This window comes from Budorcas taxicolor, chromosome 11 (genome assembly GCF_023091745.1).
Source record: "Budorcas taxicolor isolate Tak-1 chromosome 11, Takin1.1, whole genome shotgun sequence".
NCBI lineage: Eukaryota > Metazoa > Chordata > Mammalia > Artiodactyla > Bovidae > Budorcas > Budorcas taxicolor.
Window position 1 is genome coordinate 153,049,312 of NC_068920.1, and position 17,651 is coordinate 153,066,962.

Consider the following 17,651-nt stretch of genomic DNA (forward strand, 5'->3'; position numbering starts at 1 on the left):
TGGGAAGCCTCTTCTGGTTGATACTAAAACTGTCCTCCATTTTACTCGGTAAACAGCTGGCATTCTGTATGGATAAAGTGAATGTGATATAACTACCTATGTGTGTGCATGTGTGGGTACATATGTGCATGTTGTATATAAGCTTCATGTATATGACAAAAAGTCAGAAAATACTTATTGAAAAGTTGAATTTACTCTCAAATTAGTTTCTTCTAAACTTCTGTTCCTTGACATTCCATAGCTCTAAAAATAATTGTGTGGTTTCCATGAAGAGATGATTGAAAGGAATGCTGAGTGTCAGAGACTTAGAAATGAAGACGCAATAGAGAAAAGAATTAAAGGGAATGGGAAACAAAGTAAGAATGCAAAGTAGTGGGAAAGGGAGGATGAAAACATAAGATGAAAGAGTTACAGCGTGAACGGATGAATGGAAAGAAAATAAGGAAATAAGAGAAGGAACTTTTGAAATGAAAAGAGAGAGAAACATAATTAAGGAGGGGAAACTTTTTAATGATTGGGACAGAGACAAGGAGCAGAAATAAAGATTTGGGGGAGAAAGGAGGAAGGCATGTGGATGACCACTAGGAGAAGGGTGGGAATGTGAAAAGAATAGGAGAGCAGAATGGAGGGGGGTCATGAAATGGTGCAAATGAAAGAGAAGAGTAGGCAGGTGTGAGAAATGGAACATCAAGTGGGAATGAACAGAAAGGAGGGCTAGTGAGAGAGATTGTCATGATGAGGAAAAAAGGGAATGGGTGTGAGAACATAAAGGAAAAAGGATGATGTTAAACAGGATGTGTCCAGAGTGAGAGAGGGGTTATTGATACAGAAAGATAAGAATTGATCAGGAGAAAACAGGGGCTAGTTTTCCCACTCACACAGTCACCTGGCATAAAGGACTTTGACCTGCACTTTGTGGCTTCAGCCTTCTGGCAGAGATCAGGGATCTGGCCATGGTGCTGAATAACAGATCCGTGCATGGGGCTGGAAGTCAGGACTAGAGAGGTGAGGTGGGATTTACAGATTGTGGGGCCCTAGAGACCTCTCCTCTAGAGCCACCTGGGGGAAGTCAGGTATATTCCTTGCCATTGCAGAGAGCAAGAAAGTATGGACATACTCTCAAGGAAAGGCTAAATGCACTTCAAGTCCCTGGCAACAACTTCATGCCACTGATCCTGATGGGACGGAGACAACTTGATCAATGTTCAGGCAACACAAATGGCAGACTCTTGTGTCTCATTACCCAGATCACTCACTCAGTCTTCACTGTATTTTCTTCCTGTGATATAACAAGCATGATGTAAGGGCCTAAATTATAGCTCTGGAGACAAATAGAAGTAACTATATTTCTGAGATATACCACTTACAAATTTTGTTCATTTGCAATTATTTCACACTTCTTAACTCTAGTCTGGGCTTCCCTGGTAGCTCAGTTGGTAAAGAATCTGCCTGCAATGCAGGAAACCTGGGTTCAATTCCTGAGTTAGGAAGATCCACTGGAGAAGGGGTAGGCTACCCACTCCAGTATTCTTGGGTTTCCCTTGTGGTTCAGCTAGTAAAGAATCCAAAAAATATAGGAAATTCACAAAACCTAGTAGCAAAAACCCCAAATAACCCAATTTTTAAATTGGCAAGAAATTTGAATAGGCATTTCTCCGAAGAATGGGTTTCCCTGATAGCTCAGCTGGTAAAGAATCTGCCTGCAATGCAGGAAACCTGGGTTTGATCCCTGGGTTGGAAAGATCCCCTGGAGAAGGGAAAGGCTACCCACTCCAGTATTCTGGCCTGGAGAATTGCATGGACTACAGCCTATGGGGTCACAAACAGTCAGACACAACTGAGCGACTTTCACTTCACTTCACTAAATCTAGTCTATTTATGTAGAAAGTGCTAATAACACCTAATTTTTAAGTAAGTGATTGCTTTAAAGATTAGAATATTGTATATAAAGTTCTGGTTATAGAGGCTGTCATGTAGTGAAAGGCTCAGATAATAATTGTTCTTGTTGCTGCCACCGCCACTACTGCTACAGTCACTGTGGGTGTTACACAACCAAAGTGAATTCAGGTTTTCCAGGCTGGTAGGGTGAACTTTGAAAACCTCAATCCCTCCATTTGACTTTGTGCTCCTGGAAGGACAGGGCTGTGGTTAATTCACCTCTGTATCCAGTGTCGAGCATGGTACCTGGCATAAAACAAGTACTCAAGAAAGAGTGGCTGGATAAGTGAGACAATCCTTCTCTCTCACCCTGGCTCCCTACAGCCTCCCCCCACCCCCAGCAAAAAAATGCCCTATCTTGCCTGTCATTCTCCAACAGAGTATTTACCAAGAGTAAATATTGATGAGATTAAGGAAATTTTTTCCTCATTACTTCCTCTGCCTTCACAAAAAATTAGTTAACTCATTCTCCAATCCTATTCCTAAGTTACTTAAACATCCATAATCCATAAGAAAGAGGGATCCATGTGTTATTGAAGCTTTTATAATAATAAAATACATAGTTACACACTTTCGTGGTGCTTTAATCCTTTTCAAGTGAGACAGAACAGACACAATGCTCACTTGATTAAATCATTAGAATCAGGGACTCAGGACCGGGCTTTGATCTCTGGCAGCAAGCAATGTACTGGACTCTGGAGGCCTCTTTTTAGAAGCCTAACTAATGAAATTCCAGAGCTTGTATTCATATATTTATTTCCAATGGCAATTACAACAAAATAAGATAAAAATGAGGTCACCCAATTTTGATGTTGTGAAGTAATTCTACATACCATTAAAATGGCTTGTCCCAATGTAAGCATGAAATAATTTCCCAATATCTTTAATAAGATAAAAATGAGGTCAACTTCTTCAACTTCGGCTGAAGAAGCTGAAGTTGAACGGTTCTATGAAGACCTACAAGACCTTTTAGAACTAACACCCAAAAAAGATGTCCTTTTCATTATAGGGGACTGGAATGCAAAAGCAGGAAGTCAAGAAACACTTGGAGTAACAGGCAAATTTGGCCTTGGAATGCAGAATGAAGCAGGGCAAAGACTAAGAGAGTTCTGCCAAGAAAATGCACTGGTCATAGCAAACACCCTCTTCCAACAACACAAGAGGAGACTCTACAGATGGACATCACCAGATGGTCAACACCGAAATCAGATTGATTATATTCTTTGCAGCCAAAGATGGAGAAGCTCTATAAAGTCAACAAAAACAAGACCAGGAGCTGACTGTGGCTCAGATCATGAGCTCCTTATTAACAAATTCAGACTTAAATTGAAGAAAGTAGGGAAAACCGCTAGACCATTCAGGTATGACCTAAATCAAATCCCTTATGACTATACAGTGGAAGTGAGAAATAGATTTAAGGGACTAGATCTGATAGAGTGCCTGATGAACTATGGATGGAGGTTCATGACATTGTACAGGAGACAGGAATCAAGACCATCCCCATGGAAAAGAAATGCAAAAAAGCAAAATGGCTATCTGAGGAGGCCTTACAAAGAGCTGTGTGTAGGGAACAAGGTATAAAGAAAGTTGAGAAGTGCTTGCAAACGAGACTGTCAACCAGGGCTGAACATTCTTGCAAACGAGATGTTCTGCCCAGTGTAGGGAACTAGGTTTAAGGAAGGTTGAGAAGTGCTTGCAAACGAGACTCTCAACCTGAGCTGAACATTCTTGCAAACAAGATGTTCAGCTAAGAATCCTGTTTGTTCCCGTGGGAAAAGAACATTTCTTGCACACAAGGATGTTTCTCTGATTCCTCAAAAGGAACAGACCCTGGGACTAAACGGATTCTAAGTTGATAAGGGAGTTCCCCAAAACAAAGTCTTAGCTGCAGTAAATAAGTCAAGGTAAAGGTTATCTCGCCCTGCGCCTGCGCACTGTATAGTCTCTGAATCATAGTGCTTGGCAGCTTGCCCTGTAGGTTGTTGTGCAAGAGATATAAAATAAAGCAGCTGTAAAAAGCAAGTGTTAAAATATAAAGATTCAAACCACTCTACAGTGTTGGTGTTTCATTCCGTCGCCAGCAGCTGTGAAAAGAAGAGAAGTGAAAAGCAAAGGAGAAAAGGAAAGATATAAGCATCTGAATGCAGAGTTCCAAAGAATAGCAAGAAGAGATATGAAAGCCTTCCTCAGTGATCAATGCAAAGAAATAGAGGGAAAGAACAGAATGGGAAAGACTAGAGATCTCTTCAGGAAAATTAGAGATACCAAGGGAACATTTCATGCAAAGATGGGCTCGATAAAAGTCAGAAATGGTCTGGACCTAACAGAAGCAGAAGATATTAAGAAGAGGTGGCAAGAATACACAGAAGAACTGTACAAAAAACATCTTCACGACCAAGATTTACACGATGGTGTGATCACTCACCTAGAGCCAGACATCCTGGAATGTGATGTCAAGTGGGCCTTAGAAAGCATCACTATGAACAAAGCTAGTGGAGGTGATGGAATCCAACTTAAGCTATTTCAAATCCTGAAAGATAATGCTGTGAAAGTGCTGCACTCAATATGCCAGCAAATCTTGAAGGAGATAAATGTCAAGCTTCCATCATTAGCTCCTCCTGCATAGTGGGCAGAGGAGTTTTCTTGTCCTTACATGATGAAGCCAGGACATTTGAGACACAATGGAAATGAGCAAAAAGGAGGTATCATATACTAACATGGTAAATCGTCTCAGCTTTCAGTATAATTTCACCCTTTCCTTACATTTTTGCTTTCAGTGTGCACAGAGAAGCATGTCCTAGGAATCTTTAACTTACTGAGTCATTGGGCCTGAGCCTTATTCCACCATTGCTTTATTGTTTGGGGGCATGTCTCATGCTTCTGTGACCTGGTTTTGTTGCTAAGAGAGCCCGCTTGGTTTTGTAGTTAAGCAAACCTTCTTTCTTGAGTAATCATTAACTCATAGGGGTCTCCCAATACTTTTCTCTTTACTCATGATCCCTTAGTGGGATTAACTATTTAATCACCTACTTTGCCCCTATAAATTTCAATGAGCCCTGACTTTTGTATCTTCCTATATATGGAAAGGGCTTCCCTGGTGGCTCAGATGGTAAAGCGTCTGCCTGCAATGTGGGAGACCTGGGTTCAGTCCCTGGGTTGGGAAGATTCTCTGGAGAAGGAAATGGCAATGCACTCCTGTATTCTTGCCTGAAAAATTTCACAGACTGAGGAGCCTGGTAGGCTACACTTCATGGGGTCACGAAGAGTCGGACACGACTGAATGACTTCACTTTCATATATGGAAAAGTGCTAAATTCATTCATTAAAGATGTCTGGTTTTCTTCAATTAACCACAATCTTTTATGTTTTGAGTACCTGATTTTTGTTGTAAAATCTCCTCTGTATCTTGGCTCCACCTTACTTCTTCTGATCACCCTCTGAGCTATCTGAGAGACTGTGTCCCGGGCTTAAGTCCTCAGTTTTGACTGCTGAGTAAAATAAAATTCTCAACAAGAAGGTTGTATATTCTTTTCAATCAACATCATGCAGCAAAACAAATTTGCTTGTATTCCCTGAGTACAATAAATAATCTCTAGCTACTTACAAAAAGATACATTTTGTTAGGTGAAATAACCTATGGTGCATACAGGCAATGAGATATTATTCAGCAATTAAAAAAAAAAAATGAGCTGCCAAGCCGTGAAAACACATGGACGAAGTTTCAATGCAAATACTAACTGAAAGAAGCCAATCTGAAAAGACTACAGTGTATTTTAACAGTGTATTCCAGAAAAAGTAAAACTGTGGAGACACCAAAAAGATAAGTAATTACCAGAAGTTAGGGAAGGAAAGAATGAAGAGATGGAGCACAGGAATTTTAAGGCAGTAAAAATTTCCTATGTGATACTATAAAGATAGATACACATCATTTTATTTTTGTTGAAACACCTAGAAGGTACACCACCCAGAATGAGGCCTAATGTTAACTATAGACTTTGGGTGATAATGTATCAATATGGGGAAGGGTAATACTGGGGGAGCTATGTATATGTAAGGGCAGGGGATAGAAGAAAACTCTCTATACTTTCTGATGAATTTTCCTGTGAACCTATAACTGCTACAAAAAATAAAGTACATTTAAATGGAAAATATGAAAGAAAAAAACTACAAAATATCTAACTAAAAGTCCTGATTGTTATGCCAAATATACTTGAGGATAGTGTGGATTAGAGAAGCTAAATAAGTTGCCCCAATTCACCCGTATAATAATTGATGGAACTGGAACTTAAAAACAAGTAATCTGGATTAAGAAGCTGAAGCAACAAAATGTTTAAAGAAGGCAAACAAAAAGCAATTGAAAATGAGGCTCGAAAAGGTTAACTCTTGCAAAACCTCATACAGCTTTTAAGAGGCAGAGCCAGTATTGAAATCCATTCAGTCTGACTCCAGATCTTGTACCTTATTCCCTTCCCTGTAACACTAACCTGCACCTAGATACAATCATCCATGCAGACACAGAACCTCAGAGACGTCAGAGGCCATCCCCTTTCCTTCCAGCCAAAATACTGACATGCCCAGGAGAACAGGTATGAACAGAGAGCACATAGAGGGTATCAGCACACACATGTACCTAGCACACATACACGCGCACAGAAACACTTCCACCCCTCCAGCACCACGGTCCTACTTCCCTTCCCAGGTGCAGAGACTATACCTCCAGAGCCCAGATTCCCCAGTCTCTTGAGCACAGAGCTCATTGAGGGCATCAGGACTGTTCTCCTCTCCTGGGAAAGCTGCAGGGATGATCCCCCGAGGGCTCTGGCTTGTGGGGGTTGTGGGGGAGGACACACCTCTGGGTCTCCCTTCTATCAACAGTTCCCACTGTAGGCAGAGAGAAGAACCAGTGCAGTTCTGGATGTAGATCTCACCTGCCTCCTTCCTCAGAGGTTCAGAGCCTGAGCATAACCTGCTGGCAGGATCCCAGGCCTGACCAGGACCCTGAGTCTCCTCTGTCAGGTCCGCAGGTAGGCAGCATGATGGACCTTTAAGAACAGAGACGAGGGGTTAACATCTTCATGTGACCTTTTTCTAATCCTTTCTTCTCTCCATCTCAAAAGCCAGTAAACACTGCCTCTTCTCTTTTTTCCCTGTCTGCTTTTCATCGGAGACAGAAGGCAATGGCACCCCACTCCAGCACTCTTGCCTGGAAAATCCCATGGACGGAGGAGCCTGGTGGGCCACAGTCCATGGGGTCACTAAGAGTCGGACACAACTGAGCGACTTCCCTTTCACTTTTCACTTTCATGCATTGGAGAAGGAAATGGCAACCCACTCCAGTGTTCTTGCCTGGAGAATCCCAGGGACGGGGGAGCCTGGTGGGCTGCCGTCTATGGGGTCGCACAGAGTCGGACATGACTGAAGCGACTTAGCAGCTGCTTTTCATCACATATCACACATTTTTGGAGAAGCTTCTCTGTGTAAAGTGCTGGCCCCTGTCTTTAGGGCACAAAACGGAGTCAGCAGGAGAACAAATGAACAAGACAGTTAAGATAATGCAGATGCAAAGAGGATACATCCTGAATCAAGTTTCCACGACCACCTAGCTGTGTAGCCTTGACCAGGTCACTTCAGTTCCCTCTGCCTCACTTTCATTACCTGTAAAATGAGATGCTATAATGAGTAAATGTCTTAATACGTGTGAAGTGCTTAGAGCAGTGTCTGGCACGTATAAGCACTATGGAATTGTTAGCTATTATATGACCGTGATGGAGAATATGCTGCAGTGACGTGGGGGTCTCAAGGTGGAGGCATCTGGGGGAGGCATGGCCCGCTCAGTGGAGGAACAAGAGATCTGTTTTCAGAAGTCCCACATTAAGCTCCTCTGGTGGCTCAGTGTGTTGAGACAGAGGGAAGACAATAATACAGAAAGGAATCCAATAGGCATATTTGAAAAGTCCACCTGCTTTGGCATCTAGATGGAACAGCTGGGAAGGGCTAGGTAAAGCTTTAATCTGCTATAGGAGTGAAAACTAGGCAGAAAGGAGAGAGTTCAGAAAGTTGGGGAAGGAAAGACCATCCTGAAAAGCACCCTGCAGACTCTTATGTAGGTTATATCACTTCAGGAGACTATACACTTGTGTGTCTTACTGCTGGTAGTAGGAACAGCACAGGGGGGGTCCAGGAGAAGTTTTAAGATCAGGTCCTGATGGTGGGAAAGCAGAAAATCAATTTTCACTTGGAATCTGCCAGAGCTGCAGTCCAACCATTCCTCTCCAAAGAGAAGGGAGAGAGCTGAGCATAAAGATTTATGGAATGAGAGGGTGCAGGAAGCAGGGAAAATGACAGGATCCCAATGTGTGGGAGGTAAGGATAGAGGAGGAGGAACAGGTGAGCAAGGATGCTGAAGGCAGTTTGCAGGAAGGACTGCTGCCTACAAAGGACTGGCCACTGTCGCTCTCTACCTTAGATGCTGGTTTGGGGAAGAAGTCTGATAAAGTAGTTCAAAACATGTGATTTGAAATCAAACATACCTAGATTTAAGTGTCAGATATACCAGCTTTGTGACCCTCTGGACTTCAGTCTATCAATCTATAAAAAAAGCGGTGATAATGCTACTAACATCACAGAGCTGTTGAGTGGATTACATGAGACAAGTGCTAAGCACAGAATCTGTTCAGTAAACGTACAGTAATTTTCTTCAGTTTAGTCATTTTCCAGCTGTCCTTGCCTACTAATGGGAGTAGGTACATGAATATTGGGTAATTTTGCACCAGTGTATTGCCTGGTGGTTCAGACACAACTTAACGATTAAACCATCACCACCACTGTCTGGTGGCTCAGACCTTAAAGAATTTGCCTGCAATGTGGGAGATTCAGATTCGAACACTGGGTCAGGAAGATCCCCTGGAGAAGGGAATGGCTATTCACTCCAGTATTCTCGCTTGGAGAATTCCATGGGCAGAGGAGTCTGGCAGACAAAATCCATGGGGTCACAGAGAATGGGACACGACTGTGACTAATGCTTATTACCTACCAAACACGTTTATTTCCTATTTGGGAAGCACATTTTGTGTTCCCAGTTCCTATTCCCTGGTCAGGTGGGCTGGTGCTGATGAAACCAATCTCGCATAAGCAGTTAGGAATCAAAGAAAGGAAAATCAATCTGAGACGGCATCTGTCCACAAAGCAGAAAATTCCAGTGGAGAAAGTAGAGCACTAAAGAAATAGTCTTTATTTCCCAATTATCAAGGAAGGGAGCAAACCTTTCAAGTATGGATAGTGTGATATATGAGGCTTGCAAAAGTTCTGTCCCTCCTGGTCCTTCCCAGTCACAAGCTGATGACAACCCCTGTTATTTAAAAGTCATTCTTCTAGCTTATTGTATGAGCAATGAGAGTAAACACCTGTGGGTGGCTCAGTGGTAAAGAATCCACCTGCCAATGCAGGAGATACAGGAGATATACGTTCGATCCCTAGGTCAGGAAGATCTCCTGGAGGAGGGCATGGCAACCCACTCCAGTATTCTTGCCTAGGATATCCCTTGGACAGAGGAGCCTGGTGGGCTCCAGGCCATGGAGTCACCAAGAGTCAGACACGACTCAACGACTGAGCACACAGCCCATACAGAAAGCTCTACCAAACACTCACTCAACTATCTTTATTTTTTTTTACCAGTAATACAAAATGTTTTATTACTAACCACAATCAATTCCATTTATATAGTACTTTACCATATGAAATCTGTTAGCATAAATTATCTTAAACAACAGGAAGATGGTGAATGCAAGTAAGAAATTAATAATGAGCTTATACATAATCCAATCAAATCATAGAACTATGCTTTTGAAAGAAATGAAAAGTGCTTCCATTTTTACTCTTAAACTGACTGTGAATCAAAACCCCGTGTTTCTTCATAATCATCGGAAAGCCTTGATAAGGCAACATCCTACCTTTGCCTCATGTGGGTCATGTGATACCAACACCATGGGAAAGAGGCTAAATATCTGGGAAGAGGCACAGGCAGTTCATTTCTGAATTCTAACACGCTCAGTCTCTTTTTCCCATCTTATCTTTTATTTTTTTATTATTATTTTCTATTGGAGGATAATTGCTTTACAATGTTGTACTGGTCTCTGCTGAGCACTAATTCAAATCAGTCATAATTATATATATAGCTCTCTCTATATATATATATCCATAATTATATATCCCTAGTTTTATATATATATATATATCCCTTCCTCTTAAACTTCCTTCCTCACCCCACCCCGCCACCATTCCATCCCTCTAGGTCATCACAGAGCACTGGGCTCCCTATGTTATATAGCAGCTTCCTGCTAGTTATTTATTTGACACATTATAGTGTATACATGTCAATGCTACTTTCTCAACTTGTCCTAGCCTCTCCTTCCCCCACTGTGCTTATAAGTCTGTTCTTTACTTCTGCGTTTTCATTCCTTCTCTGTAAATAGGTTCATAATAGAGCCTCAGAATACCATTGGTAACACAAGTTTACCTCCTTTATGTGGTGGCAGCAAGCAGGTATTGCAAAGAAGTGGAATTGGCTTCTACCCATGACACTCAACCAACTGCAGTCAAAATCACTGAATTCATTTCAGTTCTACCTTAGAAAAGTATTTAGGGACAGTCAATAGGGCAGGGTCCTATGTGCATTAAGTCGACAAACCTTCCAGGCTCTGTAATGCTGGGTTTTGTTTTTGTTTTACAGCTTTATTGATTGTATAACTGATATATAAAATCTACATATATTTAATAGATACAATTATATAATTCTCAGTATATGCGTATGTCTAATGTTATTTGAGTCTCCAAATGTAAGCGGGTAGAAAGTTGAAAAACCCCATTTTATTGGTGGGTGCACTGAGGGGAAAGGACCTGCCCAAAACATGGGGAAATAGACAAAGTTATCAATTTAAACTAAATGGGAAGGGGACTACCACCCTGAAAAATGTCACATAGATCTGAGGAATCCAGGTGCAGGACCAAGGCAGGTCAACCCTTTACCACTGGGAAAACAGTCTTAGACTGAGATAAAAGACACAGTGAAAGACACGGGGGAAGAATCAAATGAATACATTGCCCAAGAATGAGTCTCAGATTAAGCCTATCTACTAAAATTTTCTGTGCTCATACTCTCCAACTCAGCATTCCATCTCTTAGAATGTATTCTGTATCATACAAGCTCCCTCATGAGTGCAAAATATTTATAAAAAAAGGATCCATTGTAGCACTGTCTATGGAGGAGAAAAAGTATTATGACTAATATGACCCCATTTCTGAATATGTGTGTATAGATAACTGTGTGTATAAAGTAACTGGAAAATATGCACATATCTCTAGCTGTCTGGGAAGTGGAATTTTAGGGAACATTCATCTTTAATTATAAAATTAATGAAAGAAACATGTGTCCCTTATTTTTTAATGTGACTACATAATATAAGTTGAAACATGGAAGGAACTCCACATTTCATCCCTTCATTCTCACTTCAGGAGGCAACTACAATACATAACCACACACACCACAACAAACACGGCATATAAAGGAGATACATTTCTTTATAAAAATAAGATTACTCTGTCTCCATTGTTCTGCATCTTGCTTTTGTCACTTAACAAATTATCACAGACAGCAGTGTAACAGTGATAACACAGCTTAGCAATGAATGTCTCCTACCAACTGCCATTGGACTGCCTAAATTCAAATCTCAGCTCTACCACTTACTAACTATGGGACCTGGTAAGTTAATTGACTTTGCTAAACTGTATTTTAATCTGTAAAGTAGGAATAATAGTACCTATCTCTCAAGATTCGGAGATATTAAAATGTTAAGAGCCAAAGTACCTAGCATGTAGCATATATTGAGTGTTAATAAATGTTGACTAGCATCAGTCATCTACATTCTTTAGAGACGGTGTGATAGTAAGTAATGCAAATTCACTATAATTATTATAATAATTCAACTATCTATGAATATTTAGGTTGGGTTATCATTGTGTTTTGTTTGTTTTATCATACTGTTTTATCTGGTATTAGAGGCAATATTATAATAAAAATATGTGTACATATCCTTGTGCTACACATATGACTATTTTAAAAGGATAGCTTCCTACACGTGTAATCATTGGATAATGAGATGCAGGTTTTCAAATCTGATGGAGACTACCAAAAGGGTTATACTGATAATTGTCTCACCATCAGGTATGTGGAGGTCTTTTTCCCTTTGGATATTGTTCAAACAATTTTATGGATATTCTGATAAATGATAATTGTACTTAAGTCTAATTTCTATTTATGATTACCAATAAGGTTGAACATCTTACATGTTTTCTTTGATAAATGTGTTGTAGATATTTCCTTTGAGTCAATAGTTTATATTTTAGCCATTCTTGTGGTCTCTTTGGGGATAATCTTCATATTTTTGAGTATGGCATTTTGCCATTCTTGCTTCTACAACATTTTTCTTGCCTGGAACGGCATCCCCATCCTGAGACCATAAAAATGTGCTCCTTTATTTTTTCCTAATTAATATATTTTATGTTTTTGATTTTAATGTTTAGATAATTAATTCATATGGGTTTGTGCAGACGAGAGAGAAATCCAGCATCATTTTTACCAAATGTTTAGCCAATTATCATAAATGTCACTTGATAGCCCATCCTCTCTCCATTACTATGAAGCGAACCCTTATGATATATGAAGTTCCATATAGATCTAGATCTATGTATATGAAGGAAACGGCACCCCACTCCAGTACTCTTGCCTAGAAAATCCCATGGGTGGAGGAGCTTGGTGCTGGCTACTGTCCACGGGGTCGCAAAGAGTCGGGCACGACTGAGCGACTTCACTTCACTTCACTTCACTTCACTTCATACGTATAAATACAGGCATACAAACTTCTTTGTTGGTCCATTGACGTTTTACCTCTATATATACCATTCAGTTCAGTTCAGTTCAGTCGCTCAGTCGTGTCCGACTGTTTGCGACCCCATGAATCGCAGCACGCCAGGCCTCCCTGTCCGTCACCTTATTGTTTTTCATTTCTATGTCCTTAGATTTTCAGGTAAGAAAATTCACTGTCATTATCCGAATATTTACAAAATTATCTTATCTTTTCTTAGCCACTTACACATCTAGATGACTTTTAGAATGACCTTCTCAATTCCATGAAAAACTCCCCTTCATATTGAGATTGGTATATATACACTATTGATACTGTGTATAAAATAGATAACTAATGAGAGCATACTGGATAGCACAGGGAACTCTACTCAATGCTTGTGGTAACCTAAAGGGGAAGGAAATCCAAAAAAGAGGAAATAAATGTATATAGACAGCTGATTCACTTTGCTGTACAGCAGAAGCTAACACTACACTGTACAGCAACTATACTCCAATAAAAATTAATTCTAAAAGATAAAAAATATAAATCCTCTTGGAGTGTTATTATAGGTGCATTGAATCATTAATTTGAAATTTTTTTCAGATTTATTGAGATATAATTAGCATGTAACTTTGCATAAATTTAAGGTGTACAATGTGATGTTTAATACACTGATGATATAGGGCAAAACTACTACTGGGGTTAGTTAACACCTTGATCAACTCACACAATTACCTTTTTGTATGTGTGTATGGTGGGAAGATCTAAGATCTACTCTCTTAAGAAGAATGGTGATCACCAGGGATGGAAGTTGGAAGAATGGGGAAAATGTTGTTTAAGAGTACAAAGAGTACAAAATTTGCAATCATTATTAGAACAATAAGTGCAGGAGATATAATACACAGCCTAGCAATTACAGACAATAATACTAAACTGTGCATGTACCTCAAAAGTAGCTAAGCGACTAGATCTTAATTACATCCACCGCACAAAAAGAAATGATAATTATGTGTGGCGATAGAAGTGCTAGTTAATGATATGCTGGTAAACAATTTTTAAAAAAAGGTTAAAGGAGCTAGATTATAATCTGAAAAAAATGTATCAAATCAACAAATTGTACACCTTAATTTACACAAAGTTATATGTCAATTTTATCTCAGTTTGAGCAGTGTAGCACAATAGTAGTAGCCAGAGGCCATCTGTGCCTTCTCTTCCATGATATTGGTGGGAATGGGACTCACATTCAAAGTTTTATATTCCTGCAGTAATTGAATGTTTAGTATGAGAACTTCAAAATATTCAATTGTAAACAAATATTTATTTAAAGGAATAAACTAAGTGACATAGGCTAATCCTGGGGTAGAACAGTTGACTCTTGAATAATACAAAAATAAAGGACATTGACCCTTCCTGCAGTCAAAAATGCACATATGATTACACAGCACACCATATCCAGGAGTTCTACTTTCAAGGATTCAACCAACCAATAGATCATGTGGTGCTGTACTACATATTTATTGAAAAATCTACATATATAAGTGGATCTGCACAATTCAAGCCCATGTTGTTCAGTGGTCAACTGTACTCCTATTTTGAATGGCATCCCTGACCCTTAGTGCAAGAGACCCAGGTTCGATCCCTGGATTGGGAAGATCTCCTGGAGGAGGAAATGGCAACCCACTCCAGTATACTTGCCTGGGGAATCCCCATGGACAGAGGATCCTGGTGGGCTACAGTCCATGGGGTCGCAAACAGTCGGACACGACTGAGTAAGTAACACATCTGAAAGAAAAAGTGTCCAGATCACTGTAATAAAACAGAAGTGCTTAAATAAATATTAATCAGGTTTTTCTCTGAAGCCACAACATTCTCATTTGAGCTCTGTGGATAATGGGGAGCACTGATTAAATCCGATTCACACTTCTGTCCCACCCTCACTACCACCACCCCTACCTCTGCACATATGAGTAGGAAAGGATCTGAATGGGAGGACATCCAGGATGGGAGCCTCTTGAATGAAAGCATCAGGGACCTAGCAGTTTCTTCCCCTATTTTACAAGAAGAAAGGGAGCGGCATTAGGGAGTTGGTCAGGAAAGAACCTAAGAAGAATCTTTAAAAAGAGAACTGAGTCCAAAAGACTGTTCTATACATCTGTGTCTCTTTTGCTGTCTCACATACAGGGTTATCGTTACCATCTGTCTAAATTCCATATATATGCATTAGTATACTGTATTGGTGTTTTTCTTTCTGGCTTACTTCACTCTGTATAATAGGTTCCAGTTTCACCCATCTCATTAGAACTGATTGAAATATATTCTTTTTAATTGCTGAGTAATACTCCATTGTGTATATGTACCACAGCTTTCTTATTCATTCATCTGCTGATGGACATCTAGGATGAGGGAGAGGGTGGGATGATTTGGGAGAATGGCATTGAAACATGTATAATGTCATATATGAAACGAATCGCCAGTCCAGGTTCAATGCGTGATACTGGATGCTTGGGGCTGGTGCACTGAGACGACCCTGAGGGATGGTATGGGGAGGGAGGAGGGAGGGGGGTTCAGGATGGGGAACACGTGTATACCTGTGGCAGATACATGTTGATGTATGGCAAAACCAATACAATATTGTAAAGTAATTAACCTCCAATTAAAATAAATAAATTTATTTTAAAAAAGAGAGAGAGAACTGAGAAGAACTCAGACAGACTAGGCTATATAGAACTCCCTAGAAACACATGGGAAATTTTTACTTCTCATTTATGAAGCAGCTTAAAATTATTTAACTTCCCCTATGTTGAGTTATAATTCCTTGTTTCCATAGTTTCTTGAAGAAAATAATCTAACAAAATGTGGTAGACATTTTTTATTTTTTTTGAATAGGCTGGAGATTAGGAAAGAAGCCATCCTCAAATTGCCCTTCGCATCTCTCCCACACCACCTTCAAACTATGACCAGGGATCAAAGACATGGAGATGAAGAACTACAGCAGCAGCACTGTGGACTTTATCCTCCTGGGCCTCTCTTCCAACCCCCAGATGCAGAAACCCCTCTTTGCTGTCTTCCTCATCATGTACCTGATCACCTTGGTGGGGAATGGACTCATCATCCTGGCCATCCACTCTGACTCCCGGCTCCACACCCCTATGTACTTTTTCCTCAGCAACCTGTCCTTCATGGATATCTGCTTCACAACAGTCATTGTCCCCAACATGCTGGTGAACTTACTCTCAGAGACAAAGTCTATCTCCTATGTGGGGTGCCTGGTCCAGATGTACTTCTTCATGGCTTTTGCAAATACTGACAGCTACCTGCTGGCCTCGATGGCCATAGACCGGCTGGTAGCCATCCGCAACCCCTTCCATTATGGTGTGGTCATGAGCCCACGGCGTTGCCTCCTCCTGTTGCTGGGTTCATGCACCATCTCTCACCTGCACTCTATGCTGCGTGTGCTACTCATGTCCCGCCTGTCTTTCTGTGCCTCCCATGTCATCAAGCACTTCTTTTGTGATACCCAGCCGGTGCTCAAGCTCTCCTGCTCTGACACTTCAGCCAGCCAGATGGTGGTCATGACCGAGACGCTGGCTGTCATTGCCACCCCTTTCCTGTGCATTCTCTTCTCCTACCTGAGAATCATCGTCACTGTGCTCCAAATCCCCTCTGCGGCTGGGAAGTGGAAGGCCTTCTCCACCTGTGGCTCCCACCTCACCGTGGTGGCTTTCTTCTATGGGAGTGTCGTCTATGTCTACTTCAGGCCACTGTCCATGTACTCAGTGGTGAAGGGCCGGGTAGCCACAGTTATGTACACAATAGTGACACCCATGTTGAACCCTTTCATCTACAGCCTGAGGAACAAAGATATGAAGAGGGGTCTAAGGAAATTAAGGGGCAGAATTCACTCATAGAAAGAATAACAAGAGGGAATGTCATCGTTGGGAGATGACCTAAGAGATGATCAGGTTATCCTTGCTGTGTATCCACTTTTCACATGGTACCCAAAGAGGTGCTGTTGATCACAGTAAGAGCACTGATCTGGAAGTCAGATCATTCAGCCTCTATCAATGACCTTTAACAAATATACGTTCGATCCTTGACCAAGTATTGCTAGAAATCCAGATTTAGGAAAACAGTTTCTGCCACCCATATGGTAGAATAATAAAACTACCCCAAAAGAACTCTTTCATGTGCTTCACACTGGCTGCTGCTGCTAAGTCACTTCAGTCGTGTCTGACTCTGTGCGATCCCATAGACAGCAGCCCACCAGGCTCCCCCATCCCTGGGATTCTCCAGGCAAGAACACTGGAGTGGGTTGCCATTTCCTTCTCCAATGCATGAAAGTGAAAAGTGAAAGTGAAGTCGCTCAGTCATGTCCGACTCTTAGCAACCCCATGGACTGCAGCCTACCAGGTTCCTCCATCCATGGGATTTTCCAGGCAAGAGTACTGGAGTGGGTTGCCATTGCCTTCTCCAGTGCTCAAGAAATCACGAAGTCCTGTTATTTTAAAAATATGTAATAACATGGGTTTGAAAGAAAATAGGGAAAGATTTCTTGGAATAATGACCTAAGATTGTCCTTAAAGATAATTTGAATTTTGAAAAGAAGATTCAATAAACAAGGAGATGAGCAGAGCATTTCAAAGAATGGGAACAATTTTTCTCAGTATATAAAAATAGACCCAAAAGATTAAAGATCTAAATGTAAGACCTAATCCATAAAACTTCTAGAGCAAAACATAGAACAGTCTTTGACATAAATTGTAGTGATATATTTTTTAAGATTTTTCTCCTAAGACAAAAGAAATAAAGGCA

General features: G+C 40.7%; 1 protein-coding gene across 1 annotated transcript; it reads left to right on the top strand.

The window, feature by feature from the left end:
• The first annotated feature begins 15,714 nt into the window (after positions 1-15,714).
• On the top strand, positions 15,715-16,747 carry LOC128055896 (olfactory receptor 1L4-like). The gene has a single exon (XM_052648472.1). It carries the CDS (start codon positions 15,812-15,814, stop codon positions 16,745-16,747), a length of 936 nt encoding a protein of 311 aa, XP_052504432.1. The 5' UTR covers positions 15,715-15,811.
• Positions 16,748-17,651: the final 904 nt, after the last annotated feature.

What these genes read in the sequence shown, in the direction of transcription:
- LOC128055896 (XM_052648472.1), top strand. Translation starts at nt 15,812, where the DNA reads ATGGAGATGAAGAACTACAGCAGCAGCACTGTGGACTTTATCCTCCTG.